General features: G+C 38.0%; 1 protein-coding gene across 6 annotated transcripts in view; it reads left to right on the top strand.

Annotated features, from left to right (window-relative positions):
- The window catches only part of LOC132230515 (spidroin-1-like), a 161,436-nt gene that overhangs the window by 67,479 nt on the left and 68,971 nt on the right, over nt 1-24,986 (top strand). Inside the window, exon 3 of one of the 6 annotated variants that reach the window (XM_059688101.1) lies at nt 13,056-14,092. The exons of 4 other annotated variants lie outside the window; for them this stretch is intronic. In XM_059688101.1, the coding sequence (XP_059544084.1) occupies nt 13,056-13,092 (37 nt within the window). In that variant the 3' untranslated portion in view covers nt 13,093-14,092. Of the gene's footprint in view, nt 1-7,885; nt 8,184-13,055; nt 14,093-24,986 lie in introns of those variants that run through there. One more of the 6 variants, XM_059688100.1, reaches the window with a different exon arrangement.

Raw genomic sequence — 24,986 nt, 5'->3', positions numbered from 1 at the left:
AATGAGGTAATGTGTGCTGTTAAAAAAATACTTAATTTCTGTCATCACCCTACTCAGTGATTGGCATACCTTTTCATATATTGAATAAAAGAAAAATAGCCAGATTAAAATGCTTAATTGAAAGGAACCTCAAAACTCTGGATTTATAAGATCAAATAATTATAAAATGTTAAAGATGTTTTTAAATAATTTCTGAAACCTGAAAATATTTTTTAAATATCTTAGGGTTATAGTTAATGTAAAATTTTCAAGATAAATGAATCTTTTGGAGATCTCTTCATTATTGGTAATATATAAGCTTTTCTTGAAGAAATGAACTTGAGCTATTTCAGTTGCAGTACCTTTTTAAGTGCAAAATCTTAAGAATCTTTGGTGAGTCTATTAATCTTACGTTAATGCTTGAAAGTATAAGTCCATGTAAATTCTATTGCATAGTCTAATATAGAAAAATGCTGTGTTTTAAAAACAGTGAACAGTTTAATGCACAGAATTACTGGTCATGATTTTAGTTTCTGGAAAAACATAATTGTTGTTGAATACTGTTGGATTTAAGCCCACAGTTCAACAGGAGGTAATTTTATGTTCCTGAGATAAAATACAAACAAAAAAACCTATCAGTGGTAAAGTATGGTGAATTAATTCACTGAAGTAGACACATCTGTATTTTCATGGCACATGCATGGTGTGTGTGTGTGTGTGTGTGTGTGTGTGTGTGTGTGTGTGTGTGTGTGTTTAATTAAGACTGTGCTGTGTATGTGTTAGCTACTCTCAAGCCCTGACTCAAGCTTGGAGGAGGTTTAATCGTGTGCCTTTGTAAACGTAGACTTGATTAGTAGTTGTGGTTATCTCAGCAGAAGACATCCCGCCCTCCTCCTTGTATTGGTCAGGACCCGGGCATTGGGGAGTCAAGGCAAAGGAGAAAGAAAAGAGATTTTACATTAGTATTCTATGAAAGCCTTACTGTCTGCAGAGCAAATTGATTGCTCCGGTTTACCTGTGTTTGGCACCACTGCTGTGAAAGAAAGGTAGGGTTGTAATCTGTTTTATTGTATTACATATTGTGACACTACAGGAATTTTAACATGTGCTGTTTCTATGGCACATGCTGTAAGTCTAAGTTAAGAAAAAGGATATAAATGAATGGAAAGTATGTGGGCTACAGCTTTGTTTACTGCAGTCCATGAGAGTTCATGCGAATAAGATAATTTTGCTGAAAGCGTACTGGGTACATAACCTGATTGATAATGAATCCTGAAAAGTGTTCTGAGGCACTAATCTGCTTCACTACTTGAAACGTGTCAGGCAGAGATGAAATTCAAGCTAATGTTGTAAGATTTTAATAAGATGAAGGGGAGAAGTCACAGAGGTGGTTATGGACCTAATTAGGAAATTATTTATAATTATTTTTCAGCACATTATTATATTGTTAAAGGTCCTACATAACATGGTTCAGAGAACAGGAAAGAGGTTTTCATTAAAAAAAAAAAAAAAAAAAGGTAGCTACTATCCCACCTTAAACTATATTAAGGACATTTAAAAATGTATTATTTACTACTTTCATTTTGTAAACATTGTACTGTTTGATTCTGCTGTGGAAAAGGAAATTGCAGTCTCTAAAAAAAATTAAATTTCTTTTTAATTTTTGCACGTTTTTCAGATAGAGACTTGTAGTGTAAAATTTAGGATTGCTTAGTATGAGTATGAATCAAATATTTCAATATTTCACAAAATGATTGAAATATCTGTTATTGGGATTTGACCCCTTGCCATTTTCAGGCATTCTTGAAATGTTTTCATAGCTGTGCTTTTTAGGTTACGTGTAAATCTGTACTATGAGGGGAGAGGAGAAATTCCTCTTGTCCAAGCCTTTTGCCATGTAAACTACAGGTGCCCTTTGCCTCCTCTGTCCCCACCCTGATCCTTTGATTATAATCAGAGCACTTGATTTAGAAGAGAGAGGAAGCAAATAGCTCACTGAGGAAATTAAAGTTGTTTTCTGTTGTTTACTTTTATGTTCTTGAAATTAGTATGCAGCATTACATTTTTTAGATTACATTTCACTTCCATTTAAATTATGTGAATAATTGTTGTGTATATACTAATTATATATCATAAAAACATCCTGATACAGAAGATCATTATAATCAGAGGCCATGAACATTAGCATAGACTTGTTCCCAGATACATTTATGGCAAATGGGTGAATGAAGAAACATTTTAAAGCATTTTTTAAGTAACAAATACAAATATACAAAGTCCTGACTTGAAACATTCATTAAAATTAACTATTTGAGGTCATGTTATCTATCAAGGAAAGAGAGTGTTTTTAAAGAACTTTCAAACTTGATTGCAAGATCCAGACTAGTAAATATGTTTTCAGTTAAATGTAAGAATCAAAGTGATTAGTACTGTATTCTTACACATTTACTTTTTTTTTATTGTTGTGAATCCTCACCCAAGGATATTTTTTCCATTGATTTTTAGAGGAGAGGGAGAGAGACAGGGTGAGAAACATCCAGGTGAGAGAGACACATCAATTGGTTGCCTTCCACACACACCCCGGTGCTAAGGATCAAACTTGCAACCCACGTATGTGCCTTTCACCAGGAATCGAACCCATGATCCTTCCGTGCACAGGCCGATGCTTTAACCACTTAGCTGATGCTACAATTAAAGTTTAACCACTTAGCCAGGGCATACATTTGCTTTTGAAGGACTTTTTTTCTTATCGAAAAAATATAAATTAAGAAAATGTGGAGAAGAAATAAATCATAGAACTAAGAATCAGAATATTTAATTTTCTAGAATAAAATGTTCTAAACTTTTTCTAATTTTAGCTTTAGTTTTTAATTTTGTAATTACCTTACACATTTTTAAAAATTTAGAATCTTCCACCCTTCCAAAAGAAATGCCCAGTGTGCATATATTTAATATTTAGCCGATTCAAAATGGGAAGATAAGGAGGGCATACCAAGTAAAGGAAATTGTATTTGTTTTCTTGTTGTTGTCTCTCTTCTTCTTTTCCTCTGGTTCTTTCTTGGTGGAGTGGGGCGTTGTTTTTTGTTTATCAAGGTATCCACAATGCTTAACACTGTTACCTGGCACATAACAACTGCTCAATAAATACGTGTTGGTCAAATGAATACAGAATACTCAACTAATCCCCTCACATACAAACATAGGTACATACCTTGTTTTTCCTCTCTTGTTACTTTACCATTTTAATTTGTGGTGTGCTCATAATAGTGAGATAATGTCATCAACTTCTCTTCTGAGAGTGTTTTGCACATTGCAGGAATTCAGTGTTTTAGAATCAACCCAGGAGTCATGTTTATAGAATTATTTTACAGTCAGAGTATTCAAGTGACTACACCTTAAATTGTTCTTTCTCTGAACAGAGACAAGCATGTGTAGACAAACATGCTTAGAGTTCTTTACCTGAATTTGCCTCCATCTTTTTTCCTTATATGCTGACCTACTATGATGTTGTATTTTTTTAAAGCTGTAAAATCTATTTCTTATTAGACTCATTTTGTAAATCTAGATACATTATATTAACCAATATCAACAAATTATTTCGAACATGCAAGAAAACTGCATGTTAAACTTCAGTCAAAGAGATCTAGGTATATTAAATCTATGGAGAAAACAAACATGTTTGACCTGTCGTTATGACCATGAACTGAAGTCATCCATGAGGACAACTTTAAATATGTAGGCTACACTTCTCTAAGCACAGGTAATGGGCAGGTGTTTTTATTATTTGGTGTCTAACATTAGCTAGGCTTTGACCAGAGTTTTTAAACTGTAGGATCCTTAGAAATTAGTTAATATTAAGAGTACATTTAACAAATGAGGAAATTGGGCTTTAGACAGGTTGCTTATTTTGCCCACTATTATAAAACTATTTAGTAGCTGAACCAGGAGTAAAATACAAATTGCCTAGTTTTATATATTTTTTAATATATTTTTATTGATTTCAGAGAGGAAGGGAGAGGGAGAGAGAGAAACATCAGTAATGAGGGAGAATCATTGATCAGCTGCCTCCTGCATGCCCCCTACTGGGGATCAAGCCTGCAACCTGGGCATGTGTGCCCTGACCAGGAGTCAGACCATGACCTCCTGGTTCATAGGTCAGCGCTCAATCATTGAGCCATGCCGGCTGGGCACAAATTGCCTATCTTTATAATAAGTGATCATTTTTTCACAGGTCAACTCTTTTACCAAATTTTAATCTTTTAAAATAATTTTTATGTTGATACTAGCCAAATTGTATACTTACAGCCACTGTAAAATTTAAGTTATACTCAAATAGGATGTAAATTAAAACAAACTGATATTACATCATTTTATACACACATACTATTATGGACTGCTCCGTATGCATGTGGGTCCAGTGTATTTTTATACCAGAAAGAATGATAAAATATTGGGTATCACTAAAATAGATAATAAAAACTAAGAATAAAAACTTTATATAAGATTATAGTGTCTACAAAAGAATAACTTGTGAAAAGTACAATCACAAATAAATACACTATAGTCTATTGATATCTAATAGTTTATGGTAGTGTTTTCTTTAATAATGTAGACACAGCTGAGCAGAAAAAGGGGGATAGCCAACTGATACCCTTGCTGGGTAGGGACTTCCATGGAGAGATACTAGTCAGGCATGGCCTCCTTCAAGCATAATTAAATACTGAATTGCAAAATGCAAGAAATATTATAATTCAGACTGTTTGTGGAAAGATTAAACTCCAGGGGGTGGAGCTGTGGTTTGCAGAGAGGTTCCAGTAATACATGTCAGTGGGTATCCAAGTTAAAGACTGAGAAGTCCCATCCAAAAATCATTGCCTGATAGACTAGATTTGCCTTCATCCAGCTGGGCTGAGATGCATTAGGTTTTATTTCCGCAGAGAAATGAACAAGAAGAACTAGGGGAGTTGTCTGGAAACCAAATTGACCAAATATGGAGGCAATGGAAAAACTAGTGGGCAGGAAAGGTGTGGTTTGGCTAGCTCATGCTAAAAATTAGGTTTATTTTGAGCAGTAAACTGTGTTTAAGCCTTTCCCTGTGATTATCTGTGGCGGTGGGGATGAGGGAGAATCTTCACACCTAGCTCTTTGGTTCAACAGTTGGGCAGAGCAAAGTTTGCAGGCACACTGTTTAATGTCTCTAAGCCTCAGTTTGCCCATCTTCAAAAACAGAATTATACTTTTTTTTTTTTTCGGAATTCTACTATCTGCCTGTTTAAGTTATTAAGAATATTAAATGAGAAGACACATGTATATTGTCTTTAGATATATCTGACAACTATTTGTGTGAATATAAGATAGCCATGCCCTATGCAGATGTATTCTTTACACCACTACTGATAACCATAATATAATGTAGTAGAGCTGTTTGGAATTTCAAAATGAATATTGTCTTTCCATTCTGTGGTGAAGCTGTATGTAACTCTAATTCCTCCTTTTTTAAAATCTCACCCAAGGAAATGTTTTTATTGATATTGAGAGAGAGAGAGAGAGAGAGAGAGAGAGAGAGAGAGAGAGAGAAACATTGATCTGTTGCCTCCTGTATGTACACCATCCAGGGATCAAACCCCTTAAAAAAATTATCTGTAACTTTATTAATATGCTTCCTCCTCAAAACTTCATACTCTTTGTCTTGATCAGTTATATGATTTTATTTGTACTGACTTTATTAAAATATGTATCAAGAACTGTAGAACTGTGTGCCCTAGCTGGTTTGGCTCGGTGGATAGAATGTTGGTCTGCGAACTGAAGGGTCCCGGGTTCGATTGAAGTCAAGGGCATGTACCTTGGTTGCAGGCTCAATCCCCAGCCCTGGTCGGGCACATGCCGGAAGCAACCAGTCAATGTGTCTCTCTCAAATTGATGTTTCTCTCTCTGTCTCTCCCTCTCCCTTCCACTTTCTCTAAAAATCAATGGAAAAATATCCTTTGGTGAGGATTAACAGAAAAAACTATAGAACTGTGAATAATTTTCAGTGACCTTTCCACTTAATAGTATAAAATGCCTAAGTGAATTATTGATCTCACTTTAGAATTATCTATACTAATAAAAGGGTAATATGCTAATTAGACCGGGAGACCTTCCAGGAGACCTTCTGGACAAAGCCATGGTGGTGTGGCTGAGGCAGAGGCGGTTGGGTCAATCAGGCCAGGAGGAGAGGGCAGTTGGGGGTGATCAGGCCAGCAGGGATGGGGTGCATTTGGGGACAATCAGGCCGGAAGGTAGAGTGGTTAGGGGCGATCAGGCAGGCAGGCAGGTGAGCAGTTAGGAGCCAGCGGTCCTGGATTGGAGAGGGTAAAAGCCGAGCTGAGGGACATCTCCACACCCCCCCCCCCCACGCACAAATTTTGTGCACTGGGCCCACTAGTAGTAAATAATTTGAAAAATGAGAAGTGAGAGCAGATAAGTTAAATGTTTTTAAATTTCAGTTTAAAAAAATTAGCATTTTTCAAGTGCTACTCAGTTTCCAGAAATTGCTTACAGGCTTCTGTAGATCTTTAAAAGACTGGGGTGATCTGAGTTTACAAATGTGAATGCCTGATAAACAGCAATTAACAGTTTTCTCTGGAAGGCACAGAAAAACATGTTGGAAATGCCTTATGATTTGACCTGAGTTTAAATAAAGTTGTACTTTTTCACTTAGATAGTACTTGCAATTTTAAATGAAGTGATTATTTCTTTTGATCTTTATAAAATAAGATGAAATTCCTAAAGTTATACCCTGTAAGTATCTTTACTTGGCTTAATGGTAAATTTTAATTCTATATAATAAAAGCCTAATATTCTAAGTGTCCGGTTGTTCATTCAACCAATCAAAGTGTAATATGCTAATGATATGCTAAGACCACTCAACAACTCGCTTTGACGCTCCAACTGGTAGGTTAGCTTGCTGCTGGGGTCAGGCTGATCGGGACTGAGCAAGATGGGCCAGACATGCCCTGGAGCCCTCCCGTGGTCCCTCCCTGGCTGGCAAACCTCCTGTGTCCCTCCCAGGCCCCGATCGTGTACTGGTGGGGTCCCTCGACCTGGCCTGCGCCCTCTCACAATCCGGGCTGAGGGACCTTCCCTCCCCAATGCATGAATTTCGTGCACCAGGCCTCTAGTTTTATATATATTTCCTATGTTTCGAGTTGCTTTTCAGTAATGTGTATAGAATTAAGTGATCAGAGAGAAACTAAGAATACTTATAGATATCTATTTACTCAGCAAAAATTCAGTGTTTCAAACATGCCTGTGGCAAACAGAATAAAACTAAAAATGAAGCAATAATTACAGTGTAGTGGTGGAAGACAGGCAATAAACAAGTATTTAAAGACAAACACAAAAAACAAGGCCACAGCCGGCATGGCTCAATGATTGAGTGTTGACCTATGAACCAAGAGGTCATGGTTCTATTCCTGGTCAGGGCACATGCCTGGGTTGCAGGCTCAATCCCTGGTGTTGAGTGTGCAGGAGGTAGCCAAACAATGATTCTCCCTCATCATTGATGTTTCTATTTCTCCCTCTCCTGTCTTCCCTGAAATCAATAAAAATATATTTTAAAAAACAACAAGGAAAATCAAGCAAAAAATTTATAAAATGAGCCCCAGCTGGTTTGGTTTAGTGGATAAAATATCAGTCAACCTGTAGACTGAAGGGTCCTAGGTTTGATTCCAGGCAAGGGAACATGCTCAATCTCTAGTAGGGGGTGTGCAGGAGGCAACCAATCAGTGATTCTCTCTCATCATTGATGTTTCTGTCTCTCTCTCCCTCTCCTTTCCTCTCTGAAGTCAATCAAAAATATATTTAAAAAACTAAAAAAAAAAATTTATAGAATGAAAGAAGTCCTGAAACAACTGTGATCTTTTAGGTACTCTGCTAGGGGGGAAAAATGGAAATGGAAAGACTCATTTACAGAGGCCATTGGGAGGTGACATTTAAGCTGAGTTGGGGAAGGACGCAAAGGAGCAGCCAAAGGAAGATCCTTCCAGGAAGAGGGAACCATGCTTGTGAAGGCTAGCAGGCTACAAAGAGCTTTGCTGCGGAATCCAGTACCACAGCCTGGAGCCACACGTGGTTTGTCTGAATTGAGATGTGCTCTAAGTGTAAAATACACACCAACTTAAAAGACTTTGTATGACAAAAAGTATGAAAATGTTTTAAGAATTTTGTATTGACTTTATATTGATACTCTAATACAGGGGTCCTCAAACTACGGCCCACGGGCCACATGCAAATACAAATATTGTATTTGTTCCCGTTTTGTTTTTTTACTTCAAAATAAGATATGTGCAGTGTGCATAGGAATTTGTTCATAGTTTTGTTTTTTTTTAAAACTATAGTCCGGCCCTCCAACGGTCTTAGCGAACTGGCCCCCTGTTTAAAAAGTTTGAGGACCCCTGCTCTAATATTTTGGATGAAATATATTGGGTTAAATAAAATATATTCCAAGGCCCTAACCGGTTTGGCTCAGTGGATAGAGCATCAGCCTGTGGACTGAAAGGTCCCAGGTTCGATTCCGGTTAAGGGCATGTACCTTGGTTGCGGGCACATCCCCAGTAAGAGGTGTGCAGGAGGCGGCTGATCGATGTGTCTCTCTCATCGAGTTTCTACTTCTCTATCCCTCTCCCTTCATCTCTGTAAAAAATCAATAAAATATATTTAAAAATATATATATACATACACAAGTAGTTTATTTTTTAAAAATATCACTGCTAAAAGTTTTAAAATTACATTTATAGCTCTCAATTATGTTTCTTTTAGACTACATGTGTAATGTAATGAGCAGGGGACTAAATGACTTGAGATAAGATTGTTTACATTTACTGCAGCCAGATTATGCTGTGCCTTGCAACTCAGAGAGAGGAATTCAGACTTTATTTTAAGTGAAATAGGAATCTATTACGGGTTTTCAGCTGAGTGGGTTTACCTTTTACAAAGAGCATTGGCTGCAGTGTGGAGAATGTAGTGGGAGGGAGCCAATTAGGAAACTAGTACAGTAGAACACTCACACACACAGCAAAACCAGTTATCACAACAGTTGTCAGATAGTGTTATATAAAAAGTCATCACTGCAGTCATCATTGAGTTTCTGTCTTATTTGATGTAATTTCTTAAGCTATTACAGGTATTGGTTTAGGCTTACCTGTATAAGAATTCTTTTTCCTCTATGTTCATGGAATATTAAAATTCTTACAAAATTAAATTTACTAGCCTCCCAGAGCACTGGAACATGTAGAAATAGTAATACTTTAAAAATCATTTATAACTTTAAAGATTTTTAAGAATCTTAAAAACCTGCAATATTTCTTAATATTTTGGGGTTCAAGTAATTACTTGATGATTTGATGGAAGCAATTGACATTGAAGATCAGGCCAGCCTATACAGCTACCATTTGGGGTTTTATATTGTGATTTCCTCATATCTAATAGGTCCTTTTATGTAGTGTACTAGAGGCCCAGTGCACAAAATTCGTGCACTTGGGGGGTGGGAGGGTCTCTCAGCCCAGATTGCAAGAGGGTGCAGGCCAGGCCAAGGGACCCCGCCGGTGCATGATTGGGGCTGGAGAGGGACGCAGGAGGTTGGCCAGCTGGGGAGGGACGACGGGAGGGTTCCAGGGCGTGTCCGGCCCACCTCACTCAGTCCCGATCGGCTGGACCGCAGCAGCAATCAAACCTGTCAGAGTGTCTATCTCCTGCTGGTCAGTGCACATCCTAGCGAGTGGTTGAATGACCTTAGCATATTATGCTTTGATTGGTTGAATGGATGACTGGACATTTAGCATATTAGGCTTTGTTTGCATGAATGTGATTTAGACTTGCTATTTGTTTTATTTGTCTCAAGCTATGTATGTAGTACCACTGTTTATTTTATATAAAACTAGAGACCCAGTTACTGAAAAGCAACTGGAAGCATAGGAAATATATATAAAACTAGAGGCCTGGTGCACGAAATTCATGCAGGGCCATCTCACCCAGTCCTAATAGGGGCTGATTGGGGCTAGCCAGCCAGGGAGAGGGACCGAGGGAGGTTGGCTTTCGGAGCGCACTGATCACCCAGCTGATCAGGGAGAGGGACCGCAGGAGGTTGGCCGGCCATGGTAGGTGGCTGTGGGAGCGCAATGACCACCAGGAGGCAGCTTCTGCATTGAGCATCTGCCCCCTAGTGGTCAGTGCGCATCATAGCTACTAGTTGACCGGTTGTTCGGTCAACCAATTGTAATGGTCGCTTAGGCTTTTATATATATAGACTAGGGGCCCGGTGCACGAAATTCGTGCACTGGGTGTGTGTGGGGGGGGGGGGGGGAGTGTCCCTCAGCCCAGCCTGCCCCCTCTCACATACTGGGAGCCCTCAGGCGTTGACCCCCATCACCCTCCAATCGCAGGATCGGCCCCTTGCCCAGGCCTGACGCCTCTGGCTGAGGCGTCCGGCCCGGGCAGCGGGGACCTGCAGCTGCAGCGGCCCCACGATCGTGGGCTCCGCTTTAGGCCCAGGCAAGGGACCCCTAGCTCCCAGGACTGCCAGCTTCGACCATGCCCAGCTCCCATCGCTGGCTCCACCCCTACTTCCTGCTATCACTGGCCAGGGCGGAAAAGGCACCTGATTCTCCGATCATGGCTGGGGGGCAGGGCCAAGGCGGCCCCAGGGCCGCCTTGGCCCTGCCCCCCAGCTCTTAGCTCCCCCCTGGGTTTCCGATCACTGTCAGTGGCAGGGGGCTTCTTCCTGCTTTCCCTTTCGCCTCCCTGCATTGTGCCTACATATGCAAATTAACTGCCATCTTGTTGGCAGTTAACTGCCAATCTTAGTTGGCAGTTAATTTGCATATAGCCCTGATTAGCCAATGAAAAGGGTAGCTCGTACGCCAATTACCATTTTCCTCTTTTATTAGTGTTGATTGGAGTAATCTTAACCCTTGGCTTTTTATTGTTACTTGTACTACTCTGTGTTGGTGTAGTTTTGGGTTTTAACTGTAGCAGTTTCATAGTACTAAAAAAATACAAGACATGTAGCAAATCCTTAAATAGTATCATTTAGTTCATGATTTCATTATAGTGTTAATGAGGGGAACAAAACTGATTATCATTTGGAGCCATTGTCTCTGTGGAGTTTGCATGTTCTCCCTGTCTGCCTGGGTTTTCTCTGGGGACTCTGGTTTCCTCTCACATCCCAAAGGTGTTTACATGAGTTGAATGAGCATCTACATTGTCCCATCTGAGTGAGTGTGGTGTAGGTGTGAATGCACCCTTTAATGGAATGGCATCCTGTCCAGGGTGGGTTTCTGTTTGGTGTCCTGAGTTGCTTGGAGAGGCTTCGGCCACTCACCACTCTGAATAAATAATTCTCTTGTTTATTTTATTCATATTTCTTAAATGTATGTATAGTTCATATTTATTTTGATATTTAGTATTTGAAGTGTTTTAGGTCTTTATTTAGAAGTTTGGTGATGTTTTTGTGACCAGAAATGTACTGTAGGAACTTAACTCTTGTTGTATCAGTTAGCCTATGGTCAAATTGGCTTCATTCTATGTCATTTTTGCCTGAAGTCACAATTTCCAAGAACCCATTGACAAAGTTACGTGAGGACTTACTGTAGCTTAGTGTTTGTTTTGTATTGTTTTTGGGTTTTTTCCCCTTTGGAGTGAAAAATACAATTTATTTGCTATAGAATCTGCTTCCACTTATGAGTACTTAGAGGATACCAGTCATAATGCGTTGTGTTTTGCATGTTTTATTTTTTTTTTTAGAGCTTTTTGACAGCCCTATTAAATAATAATGTCATCCTCAGGATCTCAGGAAAAATTAATATCCGAAGTAAGATTCAAAGCTCAAACTCTTAGCTGCAATATATTATCCACTTTTTAGGTATCTTCTAAATTATTCTCTTCATAGTACCTTGTTATGGAGCATTCATACTGTCAACAATATTTTCACTATAAAAAGAAAAGATCATTTGAAAGTGCTTTTAAAATTTGAATTTTCAGGTTCTTAAAAAAATCATACTTATATGGTGATATTGAAGTTAATTCCTATCTTATCACTAACTAGAGGTTCATGCATGGGGATGGCAGGGTCCCTTTAGCCCAGCCTGCACCCTCTCCAATCCGGGACCCCTCGGGGGAGGTCCAACTGCTGGTTTAGGCCGACTGCTGGTTTAAGGGGACCACTGGCTCCTAACCGCTCACCTGCCTGCTTGCCTGATCGCCCCTAACAGCCTCTGCCTGCCTGCCTGATCGCCCCTAACTACCCCCCCCCCCCCGCCGAGCTGGTCACCCCTCACTGCCCCCACCCCCCAGCCGGCCTGTTCGCCCCACACAGCCTGCTGTTCAGTTGTTGCGTGAGGGTGTTCTGACCAGTGTGCATATTCCTCTATTATTAGTACAGATAAGGCTGATACCTTTCAGTAAACTAACTTTTATTTCTTCTAGTTAAATGAAAATTTAAAAAGTCAGGTAGTACTCAAGGAAGCTCTCATTGTACAGCATAAAAATCCAGTAGTTTGCTTTTAATGGACTATCTTATAAACAGTGGGATAGTGGAGCAGTGGCATCAAAAGGCCTGCTGCAGCTAAGCAGAATCAGGTAACTTAACATACCAGGTTTTTGTAAAATATGTAAGATATGGTTCTGCTTGAGATTTCAGCTTCTGTTAGGAATTAAAAATACCAGATACTTGGTATGAGGTATTATTTAAAAAAATTGTTTAAAATATTTGTGTATGCAAAACATTATACTACTTATTTTAGTTTTCATTATACTATTTGATTTTGGAAATAGTAGATTTTGCCTAATTAATGTAAAACTATATTAAAACAATTATGTAATTATCAATAACATTTCTTGACTTGCTCTCTTGGGTATTCTGTATGCATTGTTTAGTCCATCATAACTGTCCCATTAGATAAGATGGTATGATACATGTTAAACTGAGTTTAGGCAGATTGACCCAGAGTCACAGAGCTAGCAGATGAGCCCGATTGTTACTGCTTTTGAAGCTCATGGTATCTTTGAGAAATTAAAACTGGAAATTTTTTATTATACAGTTTGTTGGAAGGTGTAAAGAAGTTTTTTTCGAAGTGAACCATGGAAAATCAGACTCTTAGACTTTCTTCATTTTAAATTGCTGAGATTGGCGGATGGTGAATTGGAGGGGTGGTAAGTTCTGTGAGTAGCCAGTGCAGGGAAACAGTTTATGAAATCTAGTTCCTCAGTTCTGATTTTGTTGTTGATACTGGACTCAATTTTATTTATTTTTTTGGCTTTATTTTTTATTTTTATTAATGCAGAAAGATCCTGAAGACCTTTCATGTGACCACGTTGCATAATTATCCATAGCTGTATATACCTGTGATTACTTATTGAATTCTTCTTACCAGGTGTTTGCAGGAAACCTCTAGGTTGTGTGTTTATCAATTTTTTGTCCAGCCAGCAGTTGAACTTCTTCATATTACTGGTTTGCTTGAATTAGGGTACAAAAAATATCCACTTAACCACATTTGTTTTTGTCTCTTAAAAATGTTTTGACTTCTTGAAATTAACTTTAGGGCTCTATAAACTGTGAGCTGTCTTAATAGCCATCATGTACTGGGTTCTATTTGCTTTAGGGATCTAGAAAATTGCAGGAGCTTACAATGTGAGCTGGGGAAATGTCTACAGTCCAGATCATGCTTACCCAGTTAATTTATTGGTTATAGATAACTTGATTGACTTGGATATCAGCCTTTAGGCCAAAAGATTGGCTAGGACTAAATTTAGGAATAGATGTCACAGGACAAGATCCCTTAGGCCACTGCTACCACCGTGCACATAGAAGATGGATATAAGGAAACAAAGCCTGGGTGGAATGGATTAAATATTCTGTATGCTCCTTAAATAAAAGCGACTGTTACTCTTGGCTGGCAGGAAGGCTAGAGGTCCAAGTGGTCCCATTTCCATTCGGATGGACCTCAGACAGTAATGGGATGGAATGTGTGCTTGCCTTGTACCAGGAGGAAACCACCTGGGAAAACGCTTCCTGTAAGACTCTCCCTGTTGTTTCCATCCAACAGAGGTAAAGAACAAGGACCCCCACCCCCCAAAACGATACAGCCCCATCCTCCAACATAAACTGTACCACCTGCCTCTCAAGGTAGAGGGGGAACAGTACTTGGAGTTCATGGGAAATTTATCCGGATGCATAAATGGCAGAGTATCCTCAGAAGCTGTACTATCGATACTCCGTGCTGATGTCTGGTGGTATTTTGGAGGACCATTACTTTGCGCCCTTGCCCAGCAGTTGGAGCAGAACTTGCGCTCTGATATAACTGGCTATCCCTTCCATTTTGGCGTATCATAAACCTTTTTAAACGGACAAACAAACTAGGAAGAAGAGAGAGAATCCAGGGGGCTCCTTTGATCCTCATATTTACACAGATCCCGTTGGGGTTCCAGGAGAAGTGCCAAATGATTTTAATCAAATAGCACCAGGATTTGAGTCTGTCCTGTTCTGGTGGTCAACTATTAATAAGAATGTAGATTGGATAAACTACTTACTATACTCAGCAGAGGTTTGTCAATTACACTAAAGATGCTGTCAAGGGAATAGCTGAGCAATTAGATGCAACGAGCAGAATGACCTGGGTTCAGAACCAATTGGCCTTGGGTATGATTCTGGCAGAAAAGGAGGAGTATATGTAATGTTGAGGTCCAGTGTTGTACCTTCATCCCTGACATCACAGCTCCAGACAGACCATCACTAAGGACCTACAGGGATTAACAACTCTAGCTAATGAGTCAGCTGGGAAACCTGAAATTGAGGATCCTTTCTCCGATTCACTAGAGCAGTGGTTCTCAGCCTTCTGGCACTTTAAATACAGTTCCTCATGTTGTGACCCAACCATAAAATTATTTTCATTGCTACTTCATAACTGTAATGTTGCTACTGTTATGAACTGTAATGTAAATATCTGATATGCAAGATGGTCTTAGGCGACCCCTGTGAAAGGGTCATTCGACCGCCAAAGGGGTCGTGACCCACAGGTTGAGAACCGCTGCACTAGAGTAATGGTTCAGAGAATGGAATGGAATAGTGGTATCCATATTCACCTCGTTGATAATTGGGTTGGGAGTTACAGTGATGGGATATTATGCCATCCCAGATATGACAGGTCTTATCCAGAGGTTTATTGAAACTACATTGACCAAACAGCAAAATAATCTGCTAGATACTGCAGAGCGTGAAAGTCAACAAATGTTACTCGAGTTTAAAGAGGAGTTAAATAAGAAAAGGGGGCGGGGGGAGTGAGGAACAGATCACGTGCATCAGGAATAAAAGCTCGAGCAGAACGCCTGCTCAATGTGCATGGCCATGTGCATGTGTACCCTTCTGTAGAAGTAAAGATACTTGCCTCGCAAAAAAAAAAAAAAAATGTTTTAAAACTTGTTAGGGAACTAAGAAATCAAAACCTAAAGGGAGATGCCAGTTCATAAATATAGAATTTATTTATTATTGATCAAGAGATTACAAACCTGTGGTGGATTTCCAACTGCGTTTATCTGGAATTAAAGCTAATTAGTTATACATCATCCTATTGTTGAACAGTCGGTTAGTTACTCAGTTTATATTAAGTTACATTAACATTACTTTGATGTCCTGTTTTATAATTTTTTTTTTACATATGGCCCCTTTTCCCCCCATTGACTCCTTCTAGCCCACCCCCTGCCCCATGATTTCACCACCCTATTGTCTGTGTCTATGGTTTATGCATTTATGTATACAGGTTCTTTGGTTGATCTCTTCCCACACACGCACCCTCCCCCGCCTTCACTCTGGGATTCAACTTTCTGTTCCATGCTTCTATATTTGTATCTGTTTCGTTCAACAGTTTATTTTGTTAATTAGATTCAGCATATGAGTGAGATCATGTTCTATATTCTATGTCTCTGGATATATTTTGTTCATTAGTTTATTTTGTTCATTAGATTCCTCGTAACAGTAAGATCATGTGATACTTGTCTTTTTCTGACTGGCTTATTTCATTTAGCATAATACATTCCAGGTCCCTCCATGCTGTCTCAAAGGATAAGAGATCCTTCTTTTTTACTGCTGCATAGTATTCCATGGTGTAAATTTACCAGATTTTTTATCCATTCATCTAGTGATGGGCACTTGGGCTGTTACCAGATCTTAGCTATTGTAAATTGCACTGCTATGAACATAGGGGTGCATACATTCTTTCTGATTGGTATTTTGGGTTTCTTAGGATATATACCTAGAAGTGGGATCACTAGGTCAAATGGCAGTTCCATATTTAATTTTTAGAGGAAATTCCATACTGTTTTCCATAATGGCTACACCAGTCTGCATTCCCACCAACAGTGTACTAAGGTTCCCTTTTCTCCACATCCTCACCAGCACTTCTCATTTGTTGATTTGTTGATGGTTGGTAGCCATTCTGACAAGTGTGAGGTGATACCTCCTTGTTGTTTTAATTTGCATCTCTCTAATGATGAGTGACTGGGCATTTTTTTCATGTGTCTCTTGACCATCTACTCGTATATGTCCAATTTGGAGAAGTGTCTGTTTAGGCGCTTTGCCCATTTTGTGATTGGGTTGTTAATCTTCCTTTTGTTAAGTTGTATGAGTTCCCTCTAAATGTTGGAGATTAAACCCTTATCAGAGATAACATTGGCAAATATGTTCTCCCATGCAGTGGGCTTTCTTGTTGTTTTGTTGATGGTTTCTTCTGCTGTGCATAAGCTTTTATTTTGATGTAGTCCCATTTGTTTATTTTCTCCTTAGTTTCCTTTGCCCTAGGAAATGTATCTGTAAACATACTGCTATGTGAAATGTCTGACATTTTATAATCCTATAGCTTCTTATAGCATTTTTATGGTTGCATGACTACATTTTATCCATTTTGAGTTTATTCTTGTGTGTTGTGTAAGTTTGTGGTCTAATGCCATTTTTTTGCATGTACTTGTCCAGTTTTCCCAACATCATTTATTGAAGAGACTGTCTTGACTGCATTGTATGCCTTTCTTCGTCAAATATTAATTGAGCATGATGGCTCGGGTCAATATCTGGGGCCTCTGTTCTGTTCCATTGATCTATATGCCTGTTTTTGTGCCAGTACCAGGCTGTTTTGAATACAGTGGCTTTGTAGGATAACTTGATATCTGGTATTGTTATTCCTTCAACTTTGTTCTTCTTTCTCAAGATTGCTGTGGCTATTTGGGCTCTTCTTTAGTTCTATATAAATATTTGGAGTATTTGTTCTAGATCTGTGACATATGCCATTAGTATTTTATAGGGATTGCATTGAATCTGTAGATTGCTTTGGGTAGTATGGACATTTTAATGATGTTAATTCTACCAATCCATGAAACACTTGTTTCTCTCTTCCTCTAACTCTTTTTTTAACCCTCAGTACACCATAAGCATCTATAGACACAAGCGACGTTTCCATTTTAGATGCGTGGCAGTTAACTGGTTTACATCCTGTAGTTTTCCAAGTACAAGTCTATTTCCTCCTTGGTTAAGTTTATTCTTAAGTATCTTAATTTTTTTGTTACAATAGTAAATTGGGTTGTTTGTTTAGTTTTTCTTTCTGAGAATTCATTATTGGTGTACAAAAGAGCCATCAATTTTTGGGTGTTGATTTTGTATCCAGCTATATTGCCAAATTCATTTATTAACTCTAATAGTTTTTTTGGTGGAGTCTTTAGGGTTTTCTATGTATATCCTGTCATCTGCAAAGAATGAGAATTTTACTTCCTCCTTTCCAATTTGGATTCCTTTTATTTCTTCTTCTTATCTGATCACTGTATAATCCAGTACTCTGTTGAAAAAGAATGATTAAAGCAGACATCCCTCTGTTGTTCCTGTTCTTAGGGGAAATGGTTTTAGCTTTTGCCTATTGTATGTGATGATCCTTTTAGGTTTGTCATGTATGGCCTTTATTATGTTTAGATATGATCCCACTATTCCAACTTTGCTGAGAGTTCTTATTTAAAAAGGGTGTTGGATTTGGTCCAATGCTTTTTCTGTTTCTATTGATATGATCATGTGATTATTGTCTTTCAATTTGTTTATGTGATGTATTGTATTTGTTGATTTTGTGAATATTGTAACAGCCTTGCATCCTGGAATAAATCCCACTTGATCATGGTGTATGACCTATTTAATATATTGCTGGATCCGAATTGCTAATATTTTGTTGAGTATTTTACCATCTGTATTCATCAGGAATATTGGCCTATAATTTTCTTTCTTTGTAGTGTCTTTATCTGGTTTTTGGAATTTGGATATTTTTGGTCTCATACAAAGAGCTTGGAAGTATTCCTTCCTCTTGGATTTTTTGGAATAGTTTGTGTTGAATAGGTGTTAATTCTTTGAATTGTTGGTAAAACACCCCTGTGAAGCCATCCAGACCAGGGCTTTTGTTTGCTGGGAGGTTTTTTATTACTGTTTCAATTTCATCAGTTGTTATTGACCTATTCAGGTTTTCTAATTCTTCCTGATTCAGATTTGAGAGATTGAATTTGTCTATTTCATCCACATTGTCCAGCTTGTTAGCATGTAGTTGTTCATAGTATTTTCTTAAAATCCTTTGTATTTCTGTGGCCTCATTGTTACTTCACCACTTTTGTTTCTGACTTTATTGTTTTGGTTCCTCTCTTTTCTTCTTCAAGAGTCTGGCTAACAGTTCATCAATCTTGTGTATCTTTTCAAAGAACCAACTCTTGGTTTCATTGATATTTTTGGTATTGTCTTTTTAATCTCTGTCATTTATTTCTGCTCCCATCTTTATTATTTCCTTCCTCCTGCTTCCTCTGGACTTTTCTTGTTGTACTCTTTCTAATTCTTTAAATTGTAGGGCTAAGTAGTTTATTATTCATTTTCTTGTTTTTTGAATTAGGCCTGTAGTGCTATGAACTTCCCTCTCAAGACTGCTCTTGCTGTGTCCCAGAGATTTTGGGTTGGTGTGTGTTCATTTCCATTTGTGTCCAGGATGTTTTTTATTTCTTTCTTGTTCTCATTGATATCCCATTCATTGTTTTATAATACATTATTTAACCTGCATGTGTTTGAATGTTTTGGGGTGTTTTTACTGTAGTTGATTTCTAATTTCATTCCATTGTGTTCTGAGTCGATGCTTGATAAAGTTTCAATATTCTTGAACTTGTAGAGCCTTTTTTTCTGTCCTAACACGTGGTCTATCTTTGTGAATGACTCATGTGCACATGAGAAAAATGTATATTCTGAAGCTTTGCATTGTAATTTTCTATAAATGTCAACTAAATCCAACTGGCCCAGTGTGTCCTTTAGAGTCACTGTTTCCTTGTTAATTTTTTGTCTGGAAGATCTATCCAGTGAAGTCAGTGGGTTGTTAAAGTGCTGCACTATGACTGTATTGTTGTCGATCTCTCCCTTAAAGTCCCCTTGAAGTTTTTGTTTACATATTTTGGTGCTCCTGTATTAGGTACATATATGTTTACCAGGGCTATATCCTCTTGTTGGATCAATTCCTTTAGTATTATGTAGTGACCTTCCTATCTCTTGTGATGGCCTTTATTTTGAAGTCTATTTTGTCAGATTTGAGTATTGCTATCCCAGTATTTATTTTTTCTTTTCCATTTGAGTGGAAAATTTTTTCCATCCTGTGTGAATCGTTTGTTCTGAGGTGGGTCTCTTGTGGAAAGTATTTATTTGTGTCATGTTTTTGTATCCATTAAACTACCCTATGTTTTTTGACTGGAGCATTTAATCCATTTACATTTAAGGATATTATTGATAGGTACTTATTTATTGCCATTTTAATTCTGTATGCTTATGTTTCTCTATTTCTTCTCATTGCAGCAGACCCTTTAGCATTTCCTGCATTGCTGGTTTGGTAGTGATAAACTCCTTTAGACTTTTCTTTTGCACCATGTATTTTAAATGATAGCCTTACTGGATTTAGTAATTTTGGTTTCAGATCCTTGCTTTCCATTGCCTTGAATACTTCATGCCGCTCACTTACGGCCTGTAGAGTTATTGGGGCTCCTTTGTAGGTAATAAATTCCTTTTCTCTAGCTGCTTTTAAGTTTCGTCATTTGTCTTAATTTTTGGCATTTTAATTATGATGGTTCTGGGCATGGGCCTATTTGGGTTCTTTGTGCTTGAGACTCTCTCTGCTCCTATACTTATGTGACTTTTTCTTTCACCAGGTTAGGGAAATTTTCTGCCATTATTTCTTCAAACACATTCTCTACCCCTTGCTCACTTTCTTCTACTTCTGGCCCTCCTATTATGTGATTATTGTTACCTTTCATGTTGTCCCACAGCTTACTTAACACATTGTATGCAGGTAGTTTTTACCACGCACTAACAGGTGGCGCAGGCCATTTTTGCTAATTTTTTGCGCAAATGGCATCGTTCAGTAAAATTACGATAACTTTAATTTACGTATTTATACGTTACCCGCATTCTACCGCTAGTCTATAAAAAACGTATCCCGCGTCTATAAAATACGTGTCCCGCGCTCTACTACCAGTCAACGTAAAACATATAAATACGCTTCCTGCATACAGTGTGTTAAGCTGTGCTCCTGTTTTTTAATTGTTTTTTTCTTTTTGGAACTGTGATTGTATGATTTTTTTCTATCCAGTCTTCTAATTCACTGATGTGATCCTTGGCTTCCCCTAATCTTCTGTGTATTCCTTCAGCTGTGTTCTTCATTAGTGCTATGTCATGCTTCATAGTTGTTATATCTTTTCTCATGCTGTTGTGCATCTTTGCTATTATTATTCTGAATAAATTTCTTATCTCCATTTCATTTATCTTCTCTTTTTTCTCTCATTTGGGGTTGTTTTTTCGGCTCCCCATTTTGGCTGCCTATTTGGGTTTGTGACTTCATATTAGACCTGCTAAGCTCACAGTTTCTAGTGCAGAATAGTGTCAAATGCTGGTTTTGTTTTTGTTTTTTTGTTTTTTCAATTGCTGTTTCTGACTAATTAGATCAGGTGAAGACTCAAAGCCTCTAGAGCAGCGGTTCTCAACCTGTGGGTCGTGACCCCTTTGGGGATCAAATGACCCTTTCACAGGAGTTGCCTAAGACCATTGGAAAACACATATATAATTATATATTGTTTTTGTGATTAATCACTATGCTTTAATTATGTTCAACTTTTAACAATGAAATTGGGGGTCACCACAACATGAGGAACTGTATTAAAGGGTCGAGGCATTAGGAAGATTGAGAACCACTGCTCTAGAGACTGCTTCTGCCTGCAGATTGATTAGATTCAGCCTTGTGTAGCCTCAGGCAATTGTCCATAGGTGGGGCAATAGGTTTTCCAACAGGGTGGGGCAATTGCTTTTCCCTGGAGACTAATTGTTATTCTCAGTCTCTTAATGGGCCTCAGAAACTCCATAGAGTGGGGCACTATGTTTTCTAATAAGGTGGGGTAACCGTCTTACCCCTAGGCAAAAACCGCCTTGATAGCAAAGGTCTGCCTGATAAAGATGTCCTCTGCCGCCTGAAGGAATGACTCAGCACCAGAAACCAGGGTGTCTGCTTTCTGAACTCCCACCTCAGATCCCCCAACCCTTGCCTCTGCTCTCACAGCTCCAGTCTGCTCTGTCTTCCCTCTACCAGAGCCCAAGGTGAACGACTGCGTACAAAATTTTGTGTGTTGGCCCTTTAAGAGGGTGCCTGCATTTCCAACCATCTCTTGACTGATAGCAGTCCTGTTGCTTTTCACAGCCAGGTGTTATGTGGTCACCTTTGTCAGTTCTGGTGTTCTCTGCTGGGGTGCCCCAGTTGGGGTTTTAGACCCCCAAGGTTCTCTGTGGCAATCCCCCAGAGCTGAGATATCTCTCTGGAACTTCAGCTGCTTTCTGTGGGAGCACAGCCAGCCCTTTTCGCACCTCCACCCTTCCTGTCATTCTCTATGGGATTTCCACTTTCCATCCTTTGTTATCATGGTTCTCTCCAGCTCATCTTCAGTTGCTTATTCAGGATGTTTGTTTGTTTTTGGTATTTTAATTGTTGTTCCAGTTTGGTTCCAGGAGCATGTTTGTGCAGCATTCACTTACTCCAGTGCCATTTTTAATCTTCTTCTCTGGTCTATTTTCTTTGATTACTTCACCAATCATCTTTTGTTCCAGGCTCATCACCACTATTACAGATGTGTAAGCACTTGACACTACAAAATACAGAGATAACCCTCTGCAGTTGAACAAGTGTTTATATTCTGCTGGCATTTTTTTTTAATAACTAAAAACTGATTATTGAACAGATGTAGGAAGTCTTAGTCATTATTATCCTTTCTCATTCATAATTTTATTAATAAAATTTGAATAGTATCTGATGACCCTTTTTCTTGATTATATAGTTACAATTAGAGATTCAAAGTATATTTTTACTTAGTTTTGTTTCAATATGCAGGTTTTAATATATAATTTTTTCTTCCATTTGATTGTTAGACAGAACTGCTTCATAGTATTTATGCTACTAACAAAAATATTGTCAAATTTGGGGCTTTGCTTAATGCATTTAATATTTTTTAGTATATTCAAGTTTTGTCCTTTCCTTTGTGTCACTCTTCTGAGGATATCTCTGTACTGTACATACATTTTCAGAATGGGGCAGACACATGGAAAATCAACTTTGATCATTATTTTTTAGTAAATCCATGTTTACAGTTAAGACTTCTTCTGGGAAATGCTAAGTTTTTGATTTTGAAACTTTGAATGGTATTTTTATATAAATGGGTTATAGAAACTTATCAACTATTTCTACAAATCTTTTAGCTTGATTTTATGCAAATGGGGTTTTTACATGATTCAGAAATGCATTATATGATATATTTTTTAAATTTGATACATTTCCTCAAATGATGATGGTAGTAAGGCTTTGTGGTGAATGGGTAGAGGGACACTATGCAGAAAAGTTACTCTTTATTCTATACCACATTATTTCTCCCAGTTATGTCTTACTTTTATCCTCAAGTGTAATGACAAGAATATAAAACAAATTCTTAAAAAATAAAATAAAAATAAATAAATAAATAAATAAATAAAACAAATTCTTTTTTTTATTTTTTTATTTATTGCTTAAAGTATTACAAAGGGTATTACATGTGTGTCCTTTTTTTCCCCCCGCCCTAGGCAGTCCCCTGGCCTCCCCTACCCTCCAGTGTCTTATGTTCACTGGTTATGCTTATATGCATGCATACAAGTCCTTCGGTTGATCTCTTACCCCCCTCCCTCATGCCCCCTAACCCTCCCCGACCTTCCCGCTGCAGTTTGACAATCTGTTTGAGGCAGCTCTGCCTCTGTATCTATTATTGTTCAAAAGTTTATAATGGTCTCTATTATCCATGAATGAGTGAGATCATGTGGTATTTTTCCTTCATTGACTGGCTTATTTCACTTAGCATAATGCTCTCCAGTTCCATCCATGCTGTTGCAAATAGTAAGAGTTCCTTCTTTTTTACAGCAGCATTGTATTCCATCATGTAGATGTACCACAGTTTTCTAATCCATTCATCTACTGATGGGCACTTAGGCTGTACAACAAATTCTTTATTGTATATAAATGCTACAAGTAAAAGCACGGTAAGAACCAAAACAGCAAAGCAATCTATAAACAATAGGAAATATTGATATACAAATTTAAGTAATTGATACTAGAGCTGAACAAACTACTAAACAGAAGTGAGAAGTATAGTACACATTTGCCATTTTTTTTAGCATTCTATCTCCAACTTACAAAAAGACACAAAAACAACGTGCGTAATAAGAAATTGAGATTCTCTAAGGCTAAAGTATTTAATGTTTCAGTGTTAAAATTTTTAACTTTATTAATAATGCTAATAGTAGATAGTAGTTGTTTTTAATGATTTTAATTGCTAAAGTTTTTTTAGGGGAGGTTTCTGTCTAATAAGTAAAGTCAGAAAATCCCTAACCTAGTCACCTAGACTGCTTTTCTTGTGCAGCTCATACCAGCTTCTTCTAAAACCTCCTTACTACCACCCCCCTTCATTCTGAGTCTGTGTCTGAGTGTCAGGTACCCTGCAAAGGCCACTTGCAAGCTGTCCCTGCTATACAACTGAACATCCTTGAGACCTGAATAGCAGCAAACCTGGGTCTCAGATTGGCAGTTACTGGCTGCAATTACTGAGATGATTACTGCAGGCAGTTGCTTATGTGTACAGAGGGGCAAAAGAAAGGTCTGGGAAAATATGAGTGGCAATTTCTTCAGTAAAAGTAAAACTTTATGTTTAAAGTAAATAGCCTGTTAATGGTATGCCAGTAGCTTTATTTTCCTATTTGAAGAATGTATTTTAGAGTCACCTATGAATGTTTTAAAGACTGAAATTATCCAGGTACATTGCCTATTATTCTTTATTAATCCTCTTTCTGGTTTATTGAATTCATATTGACAGATAGCAGCACTATATCTGTCTAAGAATTAAGTCTGTAGTGATAATTCTCAGTCACAGACTGACCAAAACCTTCAATCTAGAAAGCTTGTGTTTGGGCCATTATGGGCAAGAGTGACATCAGAGTTCATTGTTCATTCACAACAAGGCAGCACTTTCCCAAGACAGCATATAAAGAAGACATATTTACTAATTGATAAATGATTCCTTAAACATACCTTAATAGTATATTTTATAAAAGAATTCTATTAATTTTAAAAGGAAATATGACCATAGATTCTGTGATCAATGGTGGATGTATAAATTAGTGTCCATTACTAGTATTTTGATATACCAACACTATTTCTGCCTAGTCAAGGAAATTCCATTTTCAGTGGTATTTAATTTAATATATATATATTTCCTTTTTACTTTGTTATTGAGAAACTAGTAGTCTTTCTAGGATATATCAGTTCTGATATTTTTATTCAAACCCATTTAATTCATGAAAAAACATTTTTGCAAAATGAAAAACTGGCCCTAACCGTCTTGGCTCAGTGGATAGAGCATCAGCCTGCGGACTG

This window comes from Myotis daubentonii, chromosome 3 (assembly GCF_963259705.1).
Source record: "Myotis daubentonii chromosome 3, mMyoDau2.1, whole genome shotgun sequence".
NCBI classification, from domain to species: Eukaryota; Metazoa; Chordata; class Mammalia; order Chiroptera; family Vespertilionidae; genus Myotis; species Myotis daubentonii.
The sequence above is the reverse complement of the archived record's forward strand: the minus strand, read 5'-3'. Positions and strand labels throughout refer to the sequence as shown.